The sequence below is a fragment of the Fundulus heteroclitus genome, chromosome 13 (genome assembly GCF_011125445.2).
Source record: "Fundulus heteroclitus isolate FHET01 chromosome 13, MU-UCD_Fhet_4.1, whole genome shotgun sequence".
Classification (NCBI taxonomy): Eukaryota; Metazoa; Chordata; class Actinopteri; order Cyprinodontiformes; family Fundulidae; genus Fundulus; species Fundulus heteroclitus.
In genome coordinates, this window is record NC_046373.1 from 23,003,451 (window position 1) to 23,029,900 (window position 26,450).

At 38.1% G+C, this 26,450-nt stretch overlaps 1 protein-coding gene and 2 long non-coding RNA genes across 5 annotated transcripts; 2 read left to right on the top strand and 1 right to left on the bottom strand.

The window, feature by feature from the left end:
• The first annotated feature begins 3,893 nt into the window (after window positions 1-3,893).
• Window positions 3,894-11,681, top strand: LOC105937768 (zinc finger protein 2). Of its 2 annotated transcripts, none has more exons than XM_036145443.1 (3): window positions 3,894-4,017; window positions 5,896-6,846; window positions 10,690-11,681. In XM_036145443.1, the coding sequence occupies exons 1-3, from the start codon at window positions 3,981-3,983 to the stop codon at window positions 11,370-11,372; spliced, it is 1,671 nt and encodes a 556-aa protein (XP_036001336.1). In that variant the 5' UTR covers window positions 3,894-3,980; the 3' UTR covers window positions 11,373-11,681. The 2 variants fall into 2 exon arrangements, with proteins under 2 accessions (XP_036001336.1, XP_036001337.1); XM_036145444.1 differs by having other exon boundaries at window positions 3,906-4,294.
• A 3,850-nt stretch (window positions 11,682-15,531) lies between these two features.
• LOC118565247 lies at window positions 15,532-21,450 on the top strand. The gene is made up of 4 exons (XR_004932285.1): window positions 15,532-15,664; window positions 16,917-17,094; window positions 20,103-20,309; window positions 20,424-21,450. It is a non-coding gene; the product is annotated as an uncharacterized LOC118565247 (long non-coding RNA).
• A 411-nt stretch (window positions 21,451-21,861) lies between these two features.
• LOC118565248 lies at window positions 21,862-25,942 on the bottom strand. 2 transcript variants are annotated; one of them, XR_004932287.1, is made up of 4 exons: window positions 25,745-25,942; window positions 24,167-24,399; window positions 23,955-24,073; window positions 21,862-22,453 (listed from the first exon to the last, which is right to left on the bottom strand). It is a non-coding gene; the product is annotated as an uncharacterized LOC118565248 (long non-coding RNA). The 2 variants fall into 2 exon arrangements; XR_004932286.1 differs by lacking the exon at window positions 25,745-25,942 and adding an exon at window positions 24,526-24,575.
• Window positions 25,943-26,450: the final 508 nt, after the last annotated feature.

Genomic DNA, 26,450 nt, shown 5'->3' on the forward strand with positions numbered 1-26,450 from the left:
GCTGTTATGTGTTGTGAATCCGGCGCCGCTCCCTGCGTGCCGCTATGCTGTAGACTCATTCCTCCCACAGCCCCAACCGGTTTCATTTTCCGTCAGAGCGAGTTAAAAAAGCCACTTCAGGAGCGAGACTGAATAGTTGAGCAGGGCTTGCAACTCGACGCAAGAAAGTTGAACAATGTTAAACTTTTGTCGCTGTCACATGGCGCTAAAGCCGTTTATCTGGATCAACCGTGAGGTGTGCCCTTAACATTATGATATTCTCTATGCTGATTCCTTGTCTCTAATACAGGGTGAACCCGGGGGGATTTTTCTTTTGTAGAGTTGACATAAAAGCAAGATTTCAGTCAATTCCAGCTGAATCTTCTGACTCTTGATCCTTGTCGGTCACAAGCTGCTTTGAAAATATCAAAATCCCTCCAATTTCATAACCAATTAAATTTCAGGGAAACAAGTGATCCACCAGGGCGATTTGAAACGTTGCTTTCGCTGTCGCTTTGCGGTGTAGAACCGCTCAGACAGCAGAACGATGGCGGTCACATTTAATAGTATCATGAATGGCCACCTAAAAAAAAAAACAGATTGCAGCACAAAAATCGGAATTGAGCATCAAGACCTGCAGTGTGAACGTAGCCCTAATGTTTTGGTTTTTTTGGTGAATTAATCTGCTTTTAACTATGTGATTTTAATATAATGAATCGGATTGATCTAGACTGAATTTAAATATTATTACTTTGAGATGACATTTGCAGTGAATTGGTGCTACATAAATAAAATGAATTGAAATGCTATTGATCCGATGGAGAATCCTGAGAGATTTTAAAGGATCTCACAGGATTTTAGCTCAGATTGCTGTTTTTTAATAAAATCACTGCTGCTGGGGCGTGCTCTGATAGCGCAGGGGTGGTGGGAACCACCTATATGTGGAGTTTTTGGTCCTTGGCGTGGTTGACCCGGGTTCAATTCCAGCCTGAGGGCCTTTGCTGCATGTCTCCCCCCCCCCCCCCCCCCCCCTCTCTTAGACCCCCTTTCCTGTCAGCACACTGTGGGGGAAAATGAGCCACTACTGCTGTAAAACCCCCAAAGTTAAATAAATCACTGCTGCTACTGAACACAAAGGAACACCGGCTCTAAATGTCATGTCTGATTTAAGTCTGTTATATAAGGCGATGTATGAAACTTATAGGTTATAATAAACATTTGTATTCTGCCTCTCATGTTGTTTAATTTCCAGGAACATCCCACTGTGTAAACAAGCAACTCTCACAAAAATGCACCTTTTTATTTTTCTGGGACACGTTTTTTTTCTTCAGCCATACAACAAAATTAACTTTCTTTTGTATTGCTGGGAAAAAAATAACGCAACAGAAAATTTAAGGTATGTTTGCAAGAAGACAAGCTTTATGACTCCTGTGATTTGTTTTCTTATAAAGAACATGCTTGGTCAGTTCAAGCTTTGCATTGTGTTATTTAAAGAAAGTGCTGGATAAGAAAAGTTAAAATCCTGACATTAAGAGGTTCACTGCCTAAACAATAATTTGGTCTTAAAACTTTGGTGGAAAAAAAGACTCAGAGCTGCATCTGATTTATTATAACTGAAATTGTGACTCAGTCTGATCTAAGATCCAATTTTTATGGACTTGTTAAAGGATATCCAATGTAGGTCTAACAGAAACAGTTGCATTTGCCTCCATCGTTTGTCATCATTTTTATTTATTTTTTGCAACTTTCAACAGACACTAAGCAGAAACCGTTTCATGTGTCGATATGATCATAATTGGTCATGCAAATCCCATATACCATATAATGTAGAACAGATTCCTGGATCAATGTGTGCTTCTGTGCTTTTTTGTCTCTCTTGTTGTGCCTCTGCTCTAAGGGTTCACACTGAGCCTGGTTGTGGTTCTGCTGGAGGTTTTTCCGCCCTGTTAAAGGGGAGTTTTCCTCTCCACTGTCGCTTCATGCTTGCTCAGTATGAGGGATTGCTGCAAAGCCATCAACAATGCAGACGTCTGTCCACTGTGGCTCTACGCTCTTTCAGGAGGAGTGAATGCTGTTTGTCAAGACTTGATGCAATCTACTGGTTTTCCTTAGAGAGGAAACTTTTTGACCAATCTGTATAATCTGATTGAATTTGACTTTGGAAAGAGCCTTGAAATGACATTTATCAGTAATTGAGCCTATATAAATAAAATTTAATTAAATCTGATACACTCTAAGTATCATAGCTATGATATCAAGAATAAAACATAAGATAACTGAAAAGTAAAATGTGTTAAAAGTAAAATCAGGGTTACCTCTGTTAAAAGGCTTAACAGAGAAAACAGCCCATCAACTTGAAGACAAGCAGATGCACAGCTACCCAAACCTGAAGAAAAACACAAACATTAGCACCACCTAGTGGTCGCAGGAGTACATTACATTAGAGACCCAGTCTTGCCCAAGCATTGTACTCAGTAGAATACAATGGGGAGAAAAACACGTTGACAGGATACAGCAGACTTACAGAATAGATTCAGTAATATGAAGAAAAAAGCTAATTTAAAGTCCTGAAGCAAAATAATTATCAGAAAAGGGAGGAAAACAAGTGCAATTATTAATTGATATGGCATATCCAGACGTGTAACGTGACCGTGGCAAAGACACAGAGTTATACACAAATATTAGCAATGAAAAAGAAGAGTAAAGAGCACACTAATCTAATCTAAAGTTAGTTCTAGAGAAACACCTAGAATAGTAGATAAAAGAGTAAATGCCAAATGTCCATCAAATAAGCAAATGGGCATTAGCTGAGAGATGGTCTACTCTAAATGATTCTTGATCAGATCAACCATTAGGATATTTGTAAACTCTTATTAAGTCTGATGGGAGAAGCAGAGATTATAAAGTCTAGTGAGATCTATATGAATTTTTTTTGTCATTCTTGCTTTACAGATAAAGCCCTTGACTTCCACATTCTGTGACATGGTTCCATGGTAGGAGTCATTAAGCCGTCAAAATGGAGATGAGAATGTAAACAATCTGGAAAGGGCAAAATGTGACAGATTCTTTGATCTATTTGAACAGAAGAAAAACCCTTTAAGGTAAAAGAAAAAAATTACAGTATTTGTAGAGTAGATAAAACCCTGAAACTCCACTAAATTACTAATGAATAAAGGTTTAGGAGTTCCAAAAGAATATTAAAAAAGGGAAGCTATATTGCCTGCTTACATAGTCAACAGGTGACAAAAAAAGTAGAACATTTTCCATACAAATAAAGTTCTAGCAAAAAAAGACATTGTGAGATGGAACTCGCTGGGTTGAATTTGTATCAGGAATGGACAGCAGGAGACTGGTGAAAACTCAGATTCTCTAATCTGATTTAAGATTGTTTGTGAAATTGAATGAATAGTTTGTCCTGAAACGAATAGCACACGTGTCAGTCAATGTTCAAGTATTTCTACTGATTCTTTACTGTGAGCCATTCTAACATGTGAATATGCTTTAGTTGTTGAATCGAAACATATTTCTAAACTCTTTTTACAGCATCTATAAAGGTTTCCTTCCATCCATCCATCCATCCATCCATCCATCCATCCATCCATCCATCCATCAGTTAGACACGGTTTCCCCTTTCCCTGCTAGAAAAATAAATTCTCACTCCATGATGCTGCCACCACCATGTTTCATAAAGTAGCTTGGGTGTTCAAGATGATACTTCTGACTGGAACAAGTACCCTCATGTTACCTGAAATGTTCGCAGGGCCCCATATTACTTTTTATTACTCCGTCTCGTCATTATATGCTAATTTTCTTTAAGCTGGCCAAAATCGTGAAGCTCTCACACTTTACAATGGATTTAAAACTGATTGGACACTTCATGACCATATCCATGCTAACGCAGCCACTTTTATTTTGAAGGACTCGATCAACTACCGGAAGTGATCGAAGCTACGGAAACATAGTTGCTCTCGTCCTCATTCAGCGTCTGTTGTGAGTCGGGGATGCGTCAATCTTCGACATGTCCTAAAGAATTCCCATGTGAGCAATATTCATTTATTTATTTTAGCGTCTTTGTGAAGTTTTGCTGGAGATGACTTCTCCTCCCGGATGTTCCGGAAGCGTTGGGTGTTAGCTTAGCCTGTTAGCTGGATGCTGACAGCGCCGATGATGGCTGTCAGAGAGACGCCGTGATGGAGAGAACAGATGGTGGTTCTGATGGAGTCTGAGGACAATTCCTGCTCTGACTGAGTGAAAAAAGCCAGAAGGTTGGAGAAAAGGCGACCAGCGGCGATGGAGGAGCCGACCAGCAGTGATGGTAACACTGTTACACTCGCCTCGGTTTAAATTGTATTATCAGAACATAACCACGACAACTTCAGCTTGGTTGTACGGAAGAAAAATACACATTTATTAGTGATTACATGTTTATTTGTTATTAATCGAACCCTGCAAGGGACCAGGCAAAAAAAAAAAAAAAAAACGGACAAAAGGTGTTCCGAAAATTTAAAAAAACTAAATTTTATAATGTAAAGAATTGTTAACAAAAGGGTCAAACAAAATACAAAATAACCCAAATAATAAATAGCACGAATTTGGGCCCAACTCAACTGAGGTCAACTGAACAAAGAAAAAAGGCTGCTTAAATAAATAACCTAAACTAAACAACAAATCAAAAATATGACATAAAAAAATAACGTAAACAGATAAAGCAAAATTATCTTTAACTTAGCACAAATAAGTGAATATTAACTCAACAAATAAAGTTCCTCCCCCTTCAGTTTTTTGGAGTAGTGGCATGTTCCTGGCTTCCCCTTCCAGCTGATTTGTATTTGCTGAACCTGAAAAAAAAAAAGTGTAAATCCTGTCTACTTTATTTATATAGCACATTTAACAACAGATAAAGTTTCCAATGTGCTGTACATAACAAAAAAATAAACTAAAAAGGTCACAGAGGACCACACAACTATGCGGTGTTAAAGGCCAAAGAATAAAAGTGAGTCTTAAGTAAACCATTCAGACAACTAAATATTAATTAACTAAAGTGTGCACCCATTAGAAAATATGTCTAAATAAAATAACTCGATCTTAATTATGTATAGTGTAATCTGGAACCAACAAATGTAAATTATGAAAAAAACAATGCTAACAGTTGGTGTTGGTGGGAGAAGCATCCACCACAAACCCACAGCTTAAGTCGGCCACATTGAGTTGAACCCAAAAGAAAAACACTGACCCCAAAATCGGCACAACTTTTTAAATTTTTAGCAGATTAAATGTCGGTTAACTAATGTATTCTTTCTTTGTTTACTGTTGAGTTTAATATTTTAACTGTTGAAAGTAATAATGAAATGTAAAGCATGGTTGGCATTTTTTATATTTCAAACTAAACATCACAGCTAGCTTCTGAAAGGTGACAGGACTCCAAATCCAAACAGTTTAGGTGTAGTCTACCAATTCAGCAATATACTTTAATCAAACATCCAGCCAGGAAGTGCCCAGGACATTGCTGATTGCTACAAAAACAACAACAAGGTTTAAGTGTAACATGCTTAGGCTCATTTAAGTGGCAATTACTAGAGGTTTAAGCTAGATATTTTACCCTGTGGCGATTAGAGAAAATCCTCTATAAAGTCAACTGTGTACATCCAATTCTTGTTTTTAACATTTGCTGTATATCAAGCCCATTAAATACACTAAAATTACATTCATCCCTACGATGAGTGCAGTTAAACTTTTCCTTTCTGATCGACTGCAACAGTATGTGACAGGACCAAAAGGGTTCATATGTATCTGTTTTTTGTCATTCATTTCTGATAGTTTATTTATTTTTTTCTTTTTAATAAGAAAGATAATGGATAGATCTTGTTGCTGCTGGCCATGTTTCCACAAGCCTTTCTGTGTTTGTCTTTTCTCCAGACGTCCAGCTGACGTTTGAGAAGGAGGACCCACAGATTAAAGAGGAAGAGGATGAGACTGAGATCACAGAATTTGTATTCAATCCTGTAGAAGACGAAGATCAGGAAGATTTATCTTCGACCTTAGAGCTTCATCACAGCGGGACCGAGGAGAACGGGGACCATGGCGGACCGGAGCAGAAGTCTAATAACAAAGAGAAACCTCCGGAGGCTTCAGGGAAAGACGTCACTGAGGGAATCTCTGGGGAGTTCAATGGACCTTCATTAGGAGATATAAGTTGTAAGAAGCTGTACACTTGCTCTGAATGTGGGAAAACCTTCAACAGCAGGCCGTGTCTGGTGAGACACAACAGAATCCACTCTGAAGAAAAACCCTTCAGCTGCTCCTTCTGCGATCAAAAGTTCAGCAGGAGGGAAAGCGTAACTCGCCACATGAGGTGTCACACCGAGGAAAAACCTTTCAGCTGCTCGGTTTGCGGACAGAAGTTCAGCAGGAAGGAGAGTCTCACCTATCACATGACCTACCACACGAAAGAGAAACCCCACAGCTGCGCCGTCTGCAGCAAAGCTTTCACCTCGAAAAGAAACCTGATGGAGCACGGGCGAATCCACACGGACGAGAGGCCGTTCAGCTGCTCCGTCTGCAAGGCGACTTTTAAGCGGAAATACACACTGGTGGAGCACACCAGGAGCCACACGGGGCAGAAGCCGTACAGCTGCTCGGTCTGCGGCCAGAGCTTCAGTCACGGCATAAGCCTGACCCGTCACATGAGGTGTCACACGGGACAGAAACCGTACGGCTGTCCCATCTGTAAGGCTGCTTTCAAGCTGAAAAACGCTCTGATGGAGCACACCAGAATCCACACAGGAGAGAAACCGTTCAGCTGCTCGGTTTGTGAGGCAGCATTCAGAAGAAACCAGGACGTCGTTAAGCACATGAAGATCCACGCAGGTAAATTACCTTCAACCGGCACGGTCTGTGGTCAGGGTGACTCTAAGGTTACATATCTTAGTTATTACCCACAGAAAAACGAAAAGGAGAAAAGGCAACTAATCTGTTCAGCAGCCAAAGCACACCAACAGCACTCTTAGGGTAAAGGCTAAAAGTTAAAATGCCTCATAATCTATTTAATCACAAAGGCAAAAATACATAAGACACATTTCCGGATTAATTTCAGGGAATTTTGACACTATATGCACTAAATGGAATAGAAGAGGCTGCAGATACAATGCAATTTTTTATTTTATTTTTTTTACAAGGAGCCAGGGTGTTTTCTAACCCTTTAAATTTGTACTGAAAAAGAAATTATCTAAACCTTGAACATCCCACAGAGAACCATTTAAACCATCATCTGAACCACCTGGACTGGGCTTTCCACCTAAACCCGGGGTCTGAAACCCTTTTCAACCCACGGAGCCTTTTCTGGTGTTGGTTCTGCTGAATATAATTTGTCTACAGCCATAAAAGCTACACAACACTTAAAAAAAGGGTAGCTAATCAATTGTAAAAATACAAACCTGTAAAATGTGTTTTTTAATGGTTAAATTAAAGAATTAACATTTTATTTCTATTGTTGAGCTTCAGGATGTCAAAAAATGTTTTCTTGAATTAGATTATTTTTGATTAACTAAATGTGTTTTATTTGCATTTGATTAGAGAAAAAAAACATCTTTAGTTTGTTACAAAAAAATTAGGCGAAAACAAAAATGCAAAAACAAGAACCCAATATCTTGCACCATTATCTTCAGTCTGTTCTTTGCAGGAACTGCATTAAAGATAGGAGACCCACTAACATTAATCTTTTTGATTACATTTTATACCATGCACCACAACTCCTGGTCATTTTTTGTGGTCTTTAAGTCACTGTTGAGGACCCAAAGAGCTGCAGGTTGCAGACCCCTGACCTAAACAGACTGGCCAGGCAATGAGAGCATTAATCAGAGGAGCCTAGATGGCCCATGCTGACTCTGGAGGAGCTGTAGCGCTGCACACCTCAAGTAGAAGTCTGTCAACAGGAGACACATTGGTTTGTGTACTCGACAATTTTTTATTTCTTTATTTATTTGAATTAGGACAATGCACATTCATCAACATGTCGGCTTAAAGCATCACTGTAAATATTCCAGAATTAGCACAACAGCTAATTTGTATCCGCTGTCCTAAGGCAGATAATCTGGCCTTGAGTCACAAGAAGAAAACCTTTCTGAAAGAAAGTACCAAGAAGTTTGCTGAAAGGCATCTAGGGGGTAAAGAAACCTCTAGGGACAAGGGTGTCGAGCTCCTGTCCTCGAGAACTACTATCCTGCAGCTTGTAGATGCATCACTTCTAACACATCTGAATCAAATGGCATCTGAAGGTTGCAGGATAGTAGCTCTCCCAGACGAGTCACGCCCCCTTGATGTAGAAAATAGAGATCTGATTAGATGAGAACAACATTTTGGGCCTGTAATAAAGCACGGTGGTGGCAGCATCATGCTGTGGGAATTCTGTTCTTCAGCAGTGACAGTGTAGTTGGTCAGCGTTAATCTAAGGTTGGAGGAAGCTAAATGCAGAGAACTCTAGATGCCAGAGATACATGGAAATGGATCTAAGCACATTAAGATTATTTATTGTTACTGTGGTGAACACACATAAGAGACATACAAAGAAACAGGTGATGAACAAGGGGTTACAGCTGTTTTTTTCCATTATAGCCATTACATTATTTCCATTAAAGTCCAGACTCCAGGATGCACTCTTTAAGGGCTGCACTATATTAGGAAAAGTTGGGATATGCAATAATTAGTGTTGCACCGATGCCAATTATTGGCCCCGATACCAATACCATCTGTTTGAAATTGATGTGTGTGTGTATATATGAAGAACTGCATACTACTTAGGGTAGTAGAACTTTTTATTGCCTACCTGGAATGAGTGACAATAGTTAAATAAACATTCGGCTCTCAAAGGCCAAAATAGTGCAACATTCGTGAAATTATAACATGTATAATAGTAGTGCAACAGTAAGACAGTAAAATGACATTAATAATTGAATAATCTCTTTTAAACCCTGAGTTTTGGCTCTCAAATGCCAAAATAGTGCAACTTTCATGAACTTATACAACATGTATAATACTAGTCAGGAGAGAGAAGGCTGCGTTCAAGTGACATACAAACATCAAAATGGTATCGATGGCCTATTTGTTGGTACTTGCTGATACCGATACCACCATTTTAGTGCTGGATCAGAGCCCCGTCTGATACTGGTATCGGTATCGGTGCAACACTAGCAATAATACGAGTAAATGTTGCGATAACGATAATACCTTGCGATAAATACAGAAAGAATGGAAGTGTTTATATCTTTCTGCTTTAGGATCACAGCAGACATAGACCTCAGAAAACGAGTCACTTTAGCTACTAAAAAACATTCATCATTTCCAAACACATGGTTTCAATGAAAAGGTTGCCTTGGTCTGACTTGTGATGCTTTGGCATTGAAACATCTTACCTTTTAGTTTCTTATCAACTTTGCCACCTCTTTACCTCCTGAAACAGTTTATGTTGCAGTAAACAACAAATGTTGCCAAACATAACTAGCTAACGCTCATTGCACTCCAGGCAGTTCTTTGCATCATCTCTCTGATGTTGCGATGACGATAAATTTCTGATATAGGGTAGTTCACGCGTGACGTTAGCGCTACATCCGGGTCCCGCGGGTAGGCAAAAAATAGTACTGTTCTCGTCTACTACATGACAAAATGGGTGATTTAGAGCGTACTTTTACTTCGTTTATTTTTGGAATCTAAGCAATGCCTACGACTTGTTGTGCTCCCGGTTGCACAGAGAGGCATTCCAAATCGTTGGATGTACATTTCTGTCGTTTACCGAAGGAGGAAGAAAGAAATGGATATTTTCAATGAAAAGAGCACAGGCAGACACTCCCAATGGACTGGGGGAGCCATCATTCTACAACAGAATTTGTAGTCTACACTTCATCTCCGGTAAATACAACTTAATTCTGCTCTAGTCATTGTTCTACTTAAATAGCGGCGGAGGGGCGGTGGCGATCGCTACACAGGCCGGAGGAGCGGCAGCAGTGACTCCATTACGCCCCCGTTCACGGGCTCTAGTACTTCTGTGTTTACGCTGCAATGTCGCCGACACACCCACCCATTTTAAGACAAAAACACCAAAATAATCCCTAGTGAATGATGTTTTTTTTAACCTACCGGGCGGGTCTTCCTCTCTGCTGAGACGCGGTCTGTGTCCGACGCCCCTTGTGCTGTTACACAAACATGTCTGAACGTCCATCCATCCATTTTCTGACCACTTAATCCCTCATGGCGTCGCGGGCGTTGCTGGAGTCTTTTTCCCGATATAAAATAAATGTAGCCGTCCAGTGGTTTCATGGTTTTTATGCTCTCTCGTCTGTACTGGCCTGCCGTGTTTATAAGGCAGCTGTATTTCGCGGTACGGAACACTTGGCCAGCATTTCACAGACTCGCTCCGTCCCTTCAGGCTTTTGCTGTGTGGATCTGGCAATCTGATACCATCAACCATAAACTTACTCTTAAAACGATCTTGTGATACGTTATCTAAAGAAGAAAAATACGTGGAGAACTCGCAAGTTTCTCTGTTTGCGTCCGCCGTTGTGTTCGCCTTTTGCCTACCAGTCCGGCGCGCATGCGCGAAAAACCCGGATGAAAACAATAGCAGTGAACTACCCTATATAGTGACATCCATTAACACTTAAAAAAAAGAATCACCAATATGAAACCTTTTGTAACTTTTCCACTTTTTTTTTCCTGCAGGTGTTCAGCAGCTGGTGGTGATCAAAGTGGAGCCTTCTCCTGAGGAGAACCACTGGAGTTCCAGACCGGGTCAGGACTGCTCAAACCCACCACAGATGAAGAAGGAACTAGAGGAGGCTGATATTACAAAGCCCAGAAAACCTGCCATCCCTGTGAAGAGCAACAACGCTAAAAATAAACTTCTGTCATCGCACTTACATCGCAACCTCTCTGAAGAGAGCAGAGACCCTGTGAGCCTGGAGCCAAGTCCAGATCCGCATTTAGCGTCGTCCAAAAACAGAGCGTCGGGTTTAAATTCTCTAAAGAACGGTCCTGTTGGTGAAACAACAAGTGAGGGCGATAAGAAGTTACACAGCTGCTCTGAGTGCAATAAGACTTTTAACCACCGGGCGGATCTGTCGAGGCACAACCGAGTCCACACAGGAGAGCGACCCTTCAAATGCCCCGTCTGTAACGCTGCGTTTAGAAGGAAATACACGCTAGCAGAACACACAAGGACCCACACAGGAGAGAAACCGTACAGCTGCTCCCTCTGCGAGCAAAGCTTCGGCCGCAGGTCGAGTCTGACGTGTCACATGAGCTGTCACACGGGAGACAAACCCCTCCGCTGTTCGGTTTGTAATATGGAGTTTAGGGAGAAACTGGAGTGGGTGGAACACACAAAAACCCACTCAGGCACATAGCGTCACACGGCTGGTCGTACAGGCGGCTCAGAGGTTCGTTTAGTTGGATATTTCACTTCATGCACGCCGAGTCACGAAGAAGAAACACATTTGTTCTGTTTGTGAATCAAAAGCTTTTTAAATAAAACACTAATGATAGAAAGGGATGGGCAAATATCCAACAGTTTATCGCTATTTGGCAAAAAATACTGTGATGACGACTAACTCTAATTTATAATTAACGCAAAAGCTGACAGTATGGTTGGGATTCTGCTTTTTGCCATGTGAACAATCTATTTTTCATCAATTAAATGATTATCTATATCAAAATATGATTTGATGCTGTTATTATGTAATTTTTTTTGTGGTACAGCTGCACCAATTTATGTAAGTGGTCCACTAAAAATGATCCCGTTCATTAATATACAGGTTTTATTTTTAAAGCAGTACATGTTTAAATATACATTCGATTTAGGCTTGTTTTTCAGATTAAAAGTACCTTTTAAAAATACCTTTTAAGCATATACGCTTCTCACAAAGCCGACATTTGTTTGATTTGATGTAAAATACTAATCTAAAAATGAGGTATTTTCATTAGTAGTAGGCATTGAAATGGCTAGGAAGCCGAGGTTACGGCTCCATTTATAAACACCGTTACTAATAAACACGGGTGAATGCGGAGGATAAAACCGAACCATGTTAGATGTTTTATTCTTAGCTGGACTGAGGAGTGCGCCTGATGATCCGATAGACGTACATGAGAAGAACTGCCTCACTTTATCGCTGAGCTTATGCAAAGATTTTAAGAATATTATTCATTCATACGTTGATTCCAAGGAGACAAACTGTCTCAAAGTGGTCTTGATTGTTCTTGATTTGATCATTAGCTGTTGTTGTTTTTTAAACTTAATTTAATAATTTTCCCATCATGTTGTTTTCTTTTTCTCAGGTGAGCCAGTTTGTAGAGGATCATTACGTATTACTAACAGCTTCTAGGTACGGCACGGCAAATTTATTTGTAAAGCACATTTCAGTACAAGGACAACATAAAATGCTCTACATGATTTAAAAAATTGGAAAATAAAAATGGAATAAAAGCAAGTTAGAATAAAATGTAGAAAACTTGAAACAGAATAAAACATGGGAAAATGGAAACTGAAAGCAAAAATTAATTATTTTAAACAGCTGGACTACAAACTAATGATGTTTCAGTAAAAGAATTTAACTAGAACAGTTGAAGGCAATCCTAAACAAATGGGTTTTTAATCTTGATTTAAAAGAACTCAGGCTTTCAGCACTTTTACAGTATTCTGGAAGTTTGTTCCAGGTAAGTGGAGCATAGGAACTGAATTCTGCTTCTCCGTGTTTAGTTCTGCAGAGTTAGGGTGGAGGGTTGATGCACTGATAACAAGTCTGTGATGTATTTAGGTTCTAAGCCATTCAGGGATTTATAGACTAACAGAAGTATTTTAAAGTCTATTCTGAGATACAGGGAGCCAGTGTAAGGACTTTAGAACTGCACTGATGTGCTCTACTAGTGACAAAAGACACATTTTTTTCCCATGTCTCCTTCCCATCTGTAAAGCATCCCATAGGAAAAATAAAGTTAATTCCCAATCAGGCGATTCTCTAAGAGCTGTTATGTGTAAAAGTTGCCCACAGTGAAAGATCAGATGAAAAACAAAGGATTGCTATGGTCCTGAGTTTCACATATCTTTTAAAGATTAGACTAACGGATGCTGTGTTCATCTTCATCCTGCATTTAATTTTGTTGTTTTTTCACTCCATAAAGTACCTAAAACATGCAGTTTTCTCACACCATTGTTACTACATTAGTATATTGTAAGGCTTAGTTCAGGGTAGTAAACATCTGCAGAAATCCCAACTATTTTGACTATCCATCCATCCATCCATTTTCTGACCTGCTTAATCCCACATGAGTTTGCAGATTAAAAAAAATTTGTAAAAACAATCATGGGAGAGGGAAAAAAAACATAGAAACGGCTCAGAAAGCTGTTATTGCGCAACATCGTTTTAATACAAAACCTGAAAGTCTTGTCAAAAATTTTGTTAATACATGAATGGCAGGTAAAAAGTAATACTATATTTACATATTTTTATCAGACAGCACAGTAAATATGGTAATGGGACAGATGTGACATGTTGAAAATAAACATTACCTCTAGTCAGGCCAAGTAACTTTTAATGTTTGAGAGATTATCAACAGACAGTTAAGAAAAATGTCTTTATGAAATTGAACAATCTCAAAGATTTAGGAAAACTACGGTTATACAAAACTGGAAAATGTGTTTGAATAATCTATGTGCTATTTATTTTTTCAGTGCTCAAAATGCACATGTTTTTCTTTTCTTTGATCAGTATTTCTCAAAACTACAAACAAATTAAATAATAAATAAAACTGAAAGTTTCTAAATCTCCATTGCTGCTGTGGTTGGACGGACAGACAGGTAGGACGTGATTTCTCTGTCCAGTGACTGGACAAATGGGACAAACCCTTTTTTCCTTTACTGTGGCTTGAAAACGTATTTCCTCAATATAATACAAATCTTTTGTTCCTTTGAAGGTTCACCTCTGCTGGTAGTTGTTCCCTTTATGGATAATACTTCACTTTGGTTCACTGAATTCCTAAAACTTTAGTTACACATTGCTTCACAGCCCTTTCAGGACGGATGTCTGACTTTTTTCTTCTTTTCTTTAATTCTTTTATATTTGGGCCATTAATTGCTGCTTATTAAATTCTTTTAGCCTACTTTGTGTTGTTGGACAGCTTCTATTGAAGTGGTTTTCTTGATTCATGTTTGGAATATGAGCCATAAGTGGTATTTCCTCATCCCAGTTATGTTCATGATTTAACAAAAGTGGGAATTATATTGTAATTGTTCTTTTACTAAATAAAATTATAATTTACATTTTTTTTTTGTATTTTCTCAGGATTTTCTGACATTTAGAATTGTTTGATGTGCTACAAACTTGAAAGCATGTCTGAGTTTACGTTAATATTTTTAAGATAGATTTTTTTCTCCATTGGCTTTCAGTCATAATCAATTGTTTATAATAATAATAATTATTATTAATAATAATACATTGTATTTGTAATGCACTTTATATTTATACAAATCCCAAAGTGCTACATAATAAAACAGGTAAGTGCTAAATAAAAACACGTGGAGAGCATGAAAAAATAAAAATAATAAGTAAAATTATTATTATTATGCCTTTTTTAAACATAAAGATACCTGTCAGTTTGGTATGAAGGTAGATTTGTGTCTTTATTATTCAATCAAAAAAAAGGTTGCTTCAATCAAAAAATATATTTTCAATTAAAAAAAAATTCACTTCAATTAAAAAAAAACTTTTCAATCAAAGAAAAAAAGTATTTGAATCCAAAAATATATTTGAGACTCAAAAAAATACATTTGAACACTGATTTTCTTTGATTGAAAATGTTTTCTTTGATAGAAGTCAGTTTTTTTTTTGTTTGAAGCAATGTTTTTTGATTGGACCATATAATGGGTAGGACATTTGTGTCTTTATCATTCAATCAAAAAATAAGTTGCTTCAAACAAACAAACAAGGGAATCAATAAAAAAAAGTCACTTCAATGAAAAGATAAACATTTTCAATCATAGAAAATAGTTTTGAATGCAAATAAAATATTTGAGACTCCAAAAATTGCATTTGAACACTTTTTTTTTAATTGAAAATGTTTTCTTTGATTGAAGTAATCTTTTTTTGCGTTTGGGGTATACATGGGTAGGACATTTGTGTCTTAATCATTCAATTCCAAAAAAGTTGTTTCAATCAAAAAAAATATTTTCAATTAAAAAAATAAATAAATTAAATGCAAAAAAAATTACCCGTCAATAAAAAGCTATTGAAGAGAATGTGTTTTTTCGTTGTTTTTTTTTTTTTTTTTGAAAAAAAAAAATTTGAAGTTCAACATTTTTTGATTAAATAACTTTTTTTTTTTGAAGAGAAAAAAGTTTTAAAGTTCAATTTTTTTTGATTGAATCATTTTTTTTTTTTTAAGTGAAAAAAGTTTTGAAGTTCAGATTTTTTCGTTTGAATCACTTTTTTTTTTGAAGCTCAAAAAGTTTTGAAGTTCAAATTTTTTCGATTGAATCATTTTGGAACAAACGTACCGTGGTGGGCGGGTGCTTCTTTATTGGTCAGACATGTTTGATTGACAAGTGTCTACACCAACGACGTCTTTCTGACAAAGAAGTCTTGTTCGGCACTCCCCAGGCCAGACAGCTTTTTAACAGCAAGAGGGAACAGCGGTGAAGTTGTCGGTAAGTAGATAAAACAGGTTGAAAATAATTGTTGTCATGTTATTAGCCCATTCTGTTGATATTTACAATAAATTGTACGCTTACTAACTTTGTTCACGTTGAGGAATGTTTGTAATGGTGTGAGGTTAGATGTCTAAATATTTTCAGACAGGCAAGCAAAGTGGGCGAACCTATGGCCCCCACGCAGCAGCTTGCTATGTGCTAAAGAGCTACTGTGTTGAGTAAAGTGGCCACAGTGCTGCCTGTTTTGTAGATGCTTTTATCTTGAGAGCGGGATATAGGCTGCTTAAGCTGCTGTTAGTCGAGGTGCATGCGTCTCTCTCCCCCCTCCCCCCATACATTTACCGCTGGGTCCCGTGTCGGCCAAGTGCCATGTACTGTGCAGGGTATGGCAGGCCGTTTTAACATTTATTAGCTTGACTGAATATGTATACCAGACATCTCAAATACATTCCTTCCTAGTCAAAATTTACATTTCAGACATCTACAATAACATTTGTCCTATCTAAAATGAATATTTCAGATATCTTGAATATAATTCAAAGTAGTACAAATTACGTCACTTTCCCCATTCATGTGTATAGGGCTTTTATTTACAGACATCTACAATAACATTCTTCCAATCTAAAATAAACATTCCGGATGTCTAAAACTGAATTCCGACTAGGATGAAATCTAATTTCAGATCTCCATAATCCAGTCAATACTAGTCATCATCATTTCAGATATAAAAAATAAATAAAACATTCTAGATATCCAGATATATAATTCTTGACATCAAAAATATATTTCTACTAGTAGAAATGACATTACATATATCCACTACTGATTATATGACGAATTAAATTGGAATTTCAGATATCTAAAATTTCAATATGCCTATACAAGGTTGTGTTGTGAATTGGCACTATATAAATAACATTTAAATAAATTGAATTGAACTTCTGGTCACAAAAAACCAAAACTTTTAAAATAAGATTATAGAATTGTTACATTACAGTTAATTTTTCTCCTCTTCCCATCTCTCAGAGTTACCCTAAAAGCCATTTTGTCTTAGCTGATCAGTGGAGTGGACATGAGTATTTCTCCAGCCAGCCATCAAATAAACGTCACATAGTGCTAGGGTATTTTGTATGTCAGGGTTCGTTTTAATCATGCCTTCCTCATTCTAGTGAATTCAGTCTATTTTAAGCAGAGGAATTTAGTCTTGGGTAGTCATTTAACTAACCATCCTTTTATGTTTCTTCTGCAGCATTGGAAGCAAAGTTGTACTACTTTGTAGCAAAAATTATTACAGTCTGTGTTGTCCGTGGAGGAGTTGCCCACCATTTTTTCTCAGAAGGGCTGTTTCAGCAATTTGCGGGCTTCCAAATATCACTTTCAGACCAGAAGTTCTGCATGATCACAAACTCCGGGAGCAGCTAATCAAGGTATGAGTATAAACTGTCATTTGTCACCTTCAATACTTTTTAAAATGCTTAGTCCTGGATAATGTGGGCCTACCACAGATGAGGCTTAAAAGCCTCTGTGTGAAGTTTGCATGTTCTCCCTGTGTATATGTGGCCCCCTTTAGGCACACCGGTTTCCTTCCATTGTCCAAAGACATGCACTTAGTATGAGTTTATTGGTGGGACTCATGTGTCCGTCCATCCATTTTCAGACCCGCCTAATCCCTGATGGGGTGGCGGGGGTTGCTGGTGCCTATCTCCAGCGGTCACTGGGGGAGAGGCTGGGTGGACTCATGTGTATTCATCTTTATTCAGACAAAAGAAAGTGAAATCACCAATGAGGCTAATTTTGCCATTGAAGAAGCTGCAGACAGCATTAGCATCAAGGGTTGCCTTAGGCATGTCCCAAACTGGAGAAAAAAGGACTCCCTAGTTCGCTCCGCTGTCAAGTTTATTGTCAACGGACCTATGAGAGTTGCCCACGACCAGTAAAATATTCACACCCTCTTATCTTAACAAAGGTGTTGATGTTGTCATAAGATCTGAGGGGAAAAAAATGGGTTCCTCCATGTTTCTGTTAGCATACTTGTGTTGTGGTGCCTTTATCAGTAAGATTGATGGACAGGGATATTAATCTATACTTCTAAAAACCACCAACCAGGCCAGAAATCTGGATTTAGTGACAGATTCAGACCTAAATTTTAAGAAACAAGTTAAGGCAATTACAAAATCAGCCTTAAGAATATCAGATGAAATGTGTGATTACTTTGCAGGACCTGGAGAAACTAGTCCTTCATTCATCTGCAGTCAGCCTAATTATTGTAACAGCATGTTTACAGATTTACCATTTAAATATACAGGGGTTGGACAATCAAACTGAAACACCTGGTTTTAGACCACAATCATTTATTAGTATGGTTTAGGGCCTCCTATTGCGGCCAATACAGCGTCAATTCATCTTGGGAATGACATAAACAAGTCCTGCACAGTGGTCAGAGGGATTTTAAGCCATTCTTCTTGCAGGATAGTGGCCAGGTCACGACGTGATGCTGGTGGAGGAAAATGTTTCCTGACTCGCTCCTCCAAAACACCCCAAAGTGGCTCAATAATATTTAGATCTGGTGACTGCAGGCCATGGGAGATGTTCAACTTCACTTTCATGTTCATCAAACCAATCTTTCACCAGTCTTGCTGTGTGTATTGGTGCATTGTCATCCTGATACACGGCACCTCCTTCAGGATACAATGTTTGAACTAGTGATGGGTTGATGAGGCGTCATGAAGCGTTTCAACACATTGCCAAACTGTGCCGATACTGTGTCACTGAATACTGACACCTGCTGGACCTTAAAAATCCCTACAGCCAACCTGGTTGACAGAGTTAACTGACACTGATTTGATGACCAAGTATACACAATACAATTTAAATCATTGTATGTTGCATTGCATTATTTTATATTTTCATTTGAATTAAACATATATTTGATTTTTTTTTTAGATACAGTCAATAAATAATGTGAACGAGGATGCTTGTGGACTGGCTTTTATATTTATTTATTTATTAAAAAATTTTTGCTGCCATGTCCTTTCAATGCTCATGCTCACGTTCAATGATTGATCGAACTACTCAGAGTAGCAGCTTTCTACTCAGGGTAGATCAGCCGTTTTTTCCTGAAACGACGCTCAGAACAAAGACGCACAGCGCAACCTGCCCAACCATAAAGGCGTCTGCCCAACCCATCCATCAGTGGCGCGCTCCGATCAGCACCTGCTGCTCACAGAGCGAAACTGTGGTACACCATCACACCAGAGTTGCAACATGGTTAAAAATGAACCATTATTAACCGTTACTTTGTTTATAGTTCAACTTGGATTTTATTTACTGCGCAGCATATCTTTGCTGTGCGCAAATGCACACGCGTGCAGCTTAGAGGGAACAGAAACAGTTTGGTGCGTCAGTCAGTTCGAAACAGTTCCTGTATCGGTCACGTGACTTTCCCGTGTCGATACGCGCATCGACACGGGTTTTGCTCTATGAGCTCGACACATGCGCCGACGCATCGGTGTTGCCGGACCCATCACTAGTTTGAACCATGTGCATCCAATTTGTCCTCTTTTGAACTCTGGTATGTCACCCATAATGTTGTGTGCAGTGCAATATTTTGAGCAAAACTGCTCTTACCCTGCTAATTGGACCTTCACACTCTGCTCTTATTGGTTCAATGTGCAATTAATGAAGATTGGCCACCAGGCTGGTCCAATGTGACCATGAAAGCTACCACACTAAAATAAGAGGTGTTTCAGTTTCATTGTCCAACCCCTGTAATAGACAACTGCAGCTCATTCAGCCCTAGCTAAAAACAAACCCTTGGACCACATAAGTCTGGTTCTGAGGTCTTTCCATTGGCTCCCTCACTGTCAGAAGACAGACTTTTGAGTTATGCTGCTGGTCTATAAAGCTCTGATTGTTTTAGGACCAGGATCCATCAGTGGCCTTCTGATCCAACATAAATCCATAAGACCTCTCAGGTCATCTGGATGCAATCTGGACCGGTTCCCATAGTCAGAAGCAGACCTAAAGAAGCTGCATTCAGCTTCTATGCTCCACATGTCTGGAACAAACTCCCAGACTCAGCTAAAACATTTTTATGTAAATCCAGATTAAAGACCCACCTGTTCTTAGGTCTATAGTTAATATTAGCCTGGCGGTCCACCATGCTAATAATACGCTGAGAAATGCAGAGTGGTCACCACACCGCGGTGCAGGCAGCCTTTGAAAGCACCCATGATTGTTTTGGTCTACAGACAGTGCTAAAGCACAACCTTGTGTCAAAATAATGCTTATTGTTCCTTTAATAAATTGTTTGTTAATCATGTTTGTTTTTTTATATGTACTTTTTTAATGTCCTCTGTACCTTGCTTTAAGGTTTTTGTAGAAATTTTCTTGTACATTAGATGTGCTTTAGAAATAAACTTGCCTTGCCTCTTAGGTTTGCAGAGGGCTTCAAGATTCTGGGGCTACTGAAAGAGCTCCAGAAAAACCCAGCTGTTGTTCCTGACATGTCCGTGTGTGAGGAGAAAGCCCTCACTGCCAGGGACATGAGCCACAGTGGCCTATTCTGCTCAGGGCAGCAATCAGCGCGTTCTGGAGAACCAATTGGTCTGCTTTAGGAGTGACTGGCTGATTGACATTAAAGGTCTGTTTTTGCATTTTAGTCAATTTCCATAAATTTAAAATTACTTTGTACAATACATCAGGGGTATTTTTTCCATGTCTAACAGTCGTATTCTTCTATTGTTCTGTCTTATAGAAGAGGAGGATGGTCCACCCTCTCTCTCGATGTTCACCTCTGGAGCCTCTGCCATCCCTCCACTTGGCTTTTCCTGCCAGCCTGAAATCCAGTTTCTGCATGACACCAAGACAATTTACCCAGAAGCCAATACTAGTGTTGTTGTCCTGTTGTATCTGTCGCTGCACTCCTCCTACAAGGCTGTTAGAATATACATGATGGAGGGAATTTTGCAAGCTCCGACCTTTGGAGTTTCTTAAATGATCACGAATGTGACTATGAAAGGTTACGCTGTAAGGTGATGACGGGTTTGCATGTTTGTCCAGCTGTTGTTAATGTTTTACTTAATTTTAAGGTAAAACGTGGTTTTACAAGTCTGAAAAGTGTACCAGTGTTTAAAAAATACTGTTCATATGTTTTTTACTAAAAGCCTTTAGCTGGTCCTGAGGATAAAATATCAGAAGACTGTGCCAGATGATTCAGGTTCTGTCATTAAACTTCTGAAATGGTTTTAGATTTTAACAACTTTCAGGAAGTTGACAAATTGTTATCCAAGACCATCATATGTTCTCTTCTAGGTTTGTCTTTATGGCAATAAAGAAAATACTCAAAATTAAAGTTTGATACATAAAAAAATATTAAACTGAACTTATCATGGCCACTAATGACAAAGAAAAAATAAATAAACAGATATTTTTGCCAAAAGGAGGGAGAAGTTTAACACAAGAAGAGGGCCAAAATAAAAATGTGTTTTTTAAAAGAAAGAGAATGAATAAATTTCGTCCCACTTAATGATTGTGTCCCACTTGTTGATTCTTCACGAAAACATGTAGTTTTATATCTTTATGTTTGAAGCCTGAAATTTGGCCAAAGGTTGAAAAGTTCAAGGGGGCTAAATACTTTCAGAAGGTTCTGTATGTGAGATCATGTTGGTCCAGACAACTCCTGTAAGACAGCAGCTCCAGATGTAAGGGAGAGGTTGAAACATAAGATATGCAAACTATATAGAATTTCCCATTAGAGTCAATAAAGAAGCTGTTTTATATTACCTAGTCTATCTGATGTGTTTGTGCATAATGTGTACAGTCCTTTGGAGTTCTTATAGAAGAGATGTTGTGAGCGTCTGTCGTCTTGACTTAGTTGGGCATCTAAATTTGCAAAACGGAATCTTTCGCTCAGAGCACAATTAAAATGTGGTAGAAACGCAAACATCCGAAGGTTAGGTTAGGGATACAGTGACGGTATTCATGCTTCTTCCTTTTTTCTGAACTAAAGTTTACAAGTTCCTCACAGCGGCCTGACTGCAAGGTTTCATCGAACCGCACCCAACAGTTATTTCAGAATCAGAAATACTTTAATAATCTCAGTGGGAAATTATTTTCGTTACACGCTGCAGATATGAAAACAACAATTATATAAATACAACATTCCCCACAAAAGAAATATATATATATATATATATATATATATATATATATATATAAATAAATATTTACAGATCTAAAATAAAGTGATAATGGCAATGTGCAAAAGAATGATTAAATGTCAATAATTGTCAAATGTATTCTGCATCAGAATTACAGACGAGCTGCTGTGTGATTACTTTCTGTGGGCAAACCATGGTGGTACCAAGCCTGTCTGAACTGTTCCAGCCTCCTTTGAATCTCAGGTGGATATACAATATGTAAAGAAAGTCTGTGGATATCATTATCTGGGTTAAGATTCTCTGCGTCCTCCAGACAGTAGAATGTATGGTAGAAATGCTGCAGCACATGCAAAAATACATCCTGCCAAAGGTGTTCTATGCGCTGATTATGAACTGATTCTCCTGTTATGAAGCCTCTGTGTTCCAGCCCTTGAACTAGATGCATGCATAAAGCAAGCAGCATGTTTTCATCCCCATGGTCTGATCTGACTCTTGATGGTAGTCCATAGTAAGATGTTGCTTTCAAAAACTGACAGAGTACTGTTGTTGCCCTATTGTTTATACTGCAGCTGAAGTAATCCCACACGAGTGTCCTTCGATGGCACCATGTATCACAAAGCCCCATCTAGAAAGTTGAAACAACACAAAATAAAATTAGTACTTAAAATAAGGATACAACCCCCTACCTGGAGACAATATACGATAATGATCAGAAAACCCGTATTAGAAATAAATCAATGGTTTCAACATTTTTTGCTGAAATTATGAATAATTGAATTAGTATATCAGCAAATATTTGAAACACGTTATCACCTAGTGCTAAAAATCAACATTATCAATCTTCAAAAAGACAAAGTTATATATTCATTGCTGGAAAAACACTCAAGGTCACTATATTGTTTCATTTGATAATTTTCTGTAAAAAGCAATTCAGAGCACAATAACTCAACAATAGAATTTAAAGAGCTACTGATATCAACCTGGAGGGTATCCCAGATAGGAGGCTTAACAAATATGGAAAAGCCTGGTGTCTAGGTTGCTAAATTCTGTTAAAGTGTAACTCTTCCCCAAATCAGCTGTTTGTTGTCAATAAACTCTTAACATGGTTGTTTTATAGTACTATCTACATATCCTGGTCATTATTTTTGAAAAATTATAATGCATATTTGTTGAAATCCGGCTTTTGTGTCCAAAACTCAGTATGGCGCCTTCCTAGGGTCAAACTTCTTGCATTGAATTTCAAATTAACATTAGTTTCTGCACGTGCAACGTAATTCTGAGTGTGTGACATTGGTCCCCTGGCTGCTCAGGACTATAAAAGCCAGCTCAGTCTTAAAAAACAAAACAAAAAATAGAGCATCTTCTTGTGCCTCCATAGAGAGCACTATTGCACTTTTCAAACTCTCTAGCGACCTTTTTTATCTTCAAAAAACAAATTTACCAACTTTTTATGTGTTGTTGGGCAGTGTATGTGAAAGCAATCAATTGTTCTGCAGTTAGTGTCTTGAGGCGGCCGGGAAGGGGCTGCTGAGAGACTGTGATGTTGGTTCTAGGTTGGACATTGGACATGGGCGATCTGCGGTATCTGCCTGCTGTTTGAGACGATACAGAGAGGGTGATCTGGGGCTGACATGTCCACATTACAAATGAATCATGATGCACAAAGCTGCCGGTGATCCCGCCTGGGTTACAAAGCAGAAAATATATGTTGATTCTGATATATGATAATATATAACAGGACCAATTCTGTCCACCATTTGACTCTGCAGCGCCAGGTTGTGGCTTCACTGAGTCAGGGCCTTGAGCCAGCAGGTCAAATTGATCAGAGTCTGGCCTGCTTGGCTCCACAAAAACCTTCCTACACCGCCGGGGATGAGGAGGGTGAAAAATCCTCCAACTCAACAGACCGAAACGTGGCGTAACTACCAGCATAACTCTGCTCACTCTCCATGATTCAGTACAGCAAATCAAGCAGCCTGTCTCACTCTCATATATATATATATATATATATATATATATATATATATATATATATATATATATATATATATATATATATATATATATATATATATATATAATAAATATGCCACAAACTGTTGGGGTACGGCATATGGTAAGCCCACCTTGCAACAGTCCGACTCCACCTTCTTGAAGCAGATGTCAGGTTTGTCCTTCCCAACATTTAGCGTACCCTGGCCCGTGTGACAATCACATCTTGAGCACGAAGCAGCACCCTCATCATCTGAAAAATACAAACATGAAAGCATTAATGATTAAAAAATACTCTCACAAGCGGATCCAACTTAAATATCAATTTTCTGTAGAAAAGACAAACCTCATTCCCAGAGTTTGGATACTGGTCCTGCAATGTGCTCACACGCTCTTGCAGCTGATTGTCATCTAAGGCAGACAGTCTTCCTCTTATGTGTAGGTCCACCAGCTTTGATTTGTTGTTCAAAAACGACGAGGAACATCCAATCATTTTTGCCTTTTTTTTGATTGTATGTCCTTGCTTCATAAGGACGTCTATGTGCTCTCTGGTAACAATAGATGGTCTGCCACTCCGCCCTAGGAAAACAAATGTTAAGTATTACATTTTATACAGAAGACAACCCAATCTTTAACAGCAAAAAAATAAAATAGAAATCAATTAATAAAAAAAAAAGAAAAGAAATTTTGTTTGTGAGGACTTACCTGAACTAACCCGCCTTATGAAGAAACGACGATCCTCGGTTCGATGGAAACGAGCTATTGCTAGCACTCCAACCTCAGTCAAACTGCTTTACTGTTCATTGTAGGTTTCTGTAGACAATAAATGTTCAATTCTGTGAAGGTTTCTTACACAACTTTCTATTGAACGTCGCTCTCTGTCGCTACACATTCCCTGGCTAAGGGCTCGCTCAGTTTCATGCCCTTTTCTTGCAATTCTGTCAATTACTACCAACGCAAATTGACGGACAGAAAGCGGAATTTATTGGTTTCAAAACTTTTGATCATTGATTTTTGATATCTGAAATAAAAACTATGACCGGTAAAAAATGGATTATGGAGATCCAGGATTAGTTTTCAGACATCCAGAAAGTTTATTTTAGATAGGAAGAAAGTTATTTTAGATATCCGAAAGTAAAATCCCACTACACATAAATGGGAAAAGTGATGTAATTTCTACTATAAATAATTATATTTAAGATATCTAAAGTTTCCACTTTAGATAGCAAGAATTCTGTTGGAGATATCTGAAATACACATTAAGTCAAGACTTTAGCACTGCAAAAAGGGAAATAAAAGTGAGTAAAACTTTCTTGAAATCAGTGTATTCTTCCTTGATTTGAGCAGCTAAATAAGACTATTTGCCAATGGAATGAGTATTCTTACCCCTAAAAGAAGGTTATTAGCTATTCTGCACTTGAAATAAGATGATGTAGATGAACTGTTATTATTTTAAGTGCAAAAATCTTATTCCGTATTTGAGATGTCTGAAATTCATATTCAGTCAAGCTAATAAATGTTAAAACGGCCTGCCATACCCTGCACAGTACATGGCACTTGGCCGACACGGGACCCAGCGGTAAATGTATGGGGGGAGGGGGGAGAGAGACGCATGCACCTCGACTAACAGCAGCTTAAGCAGCCTATATCCCGCTCTCAAGATAAAAGCATCTACAAAACAGGCAGCGCTGTGGCTACTTTACTCAACACAGTAGCTCTTTAGCACATAGCAAGCTGCTGCGTGGGGGCCATAGGTTCGCCCACTTTGCTTGCCTGTCTGAAAATATTTAGACATCTAACCTCACACCATTACAAACATTCCTCAACGTGAACAAAGTTAGTAAGCGTACAATTTATTGTAAATATCAACAGAATGGGCTAATAACATGACAACAATTATTTTCAACCTGTTTTATCTACTTACCGACAACTTCACCGCTGTTCCCTCTTGCTGTTAAAAAGCTGTCTGGCCTGGGGAGTGCCGAACAAGACTTCTTTGTCAGAAAGACGTCGTTGGTGTAGACACTTGTCAATCAAACATGTCTGACCAATAGAGAAGCACCCGCCCACCACGGTACGTTTGTTCCAAAATGATTCAATCGAAAAAATTTGAACTTCAAAACTTTTTTCTCTTCAAAAAAAAAAGTTATTTAATCAAAAAATGTTGAACTTCAAATTTTTTTTTTTCTTCAAAAAAAAAAAAAAAAAACAACGAAAAAACACATTCTCTTCAATAGCTTTTTATTGACGGGTAATTTTTTTTGCATTTAATTAATTTATTTTTTTAATTGAAAATATTTTTTTTGATTGAAACAACTTTTTTGGAATTGAATGATTAAGACACAAATGTCCTACCCATGTATACCCCAAACGCAAAAAAAGATTACTTCAATCAAAGAAAACATTTTCAATTAAAAAAAAAGTGTTCAAATGCAATTTTTGGAGTCTCAAATATTTTATTTGCATTCAAAACTATTTTCTATGATTGAAAATGTTTATCTTTTCATTGAAGTGACTTTTTTTTATTGATTCCCTTGTTTGTTTGTTTGAAGCAACTTATTTTTTGATTGAATGATAAAGACACAAATGTCCTACCCATTATATGGTCCAATCAAAAAACATTGCTTCAA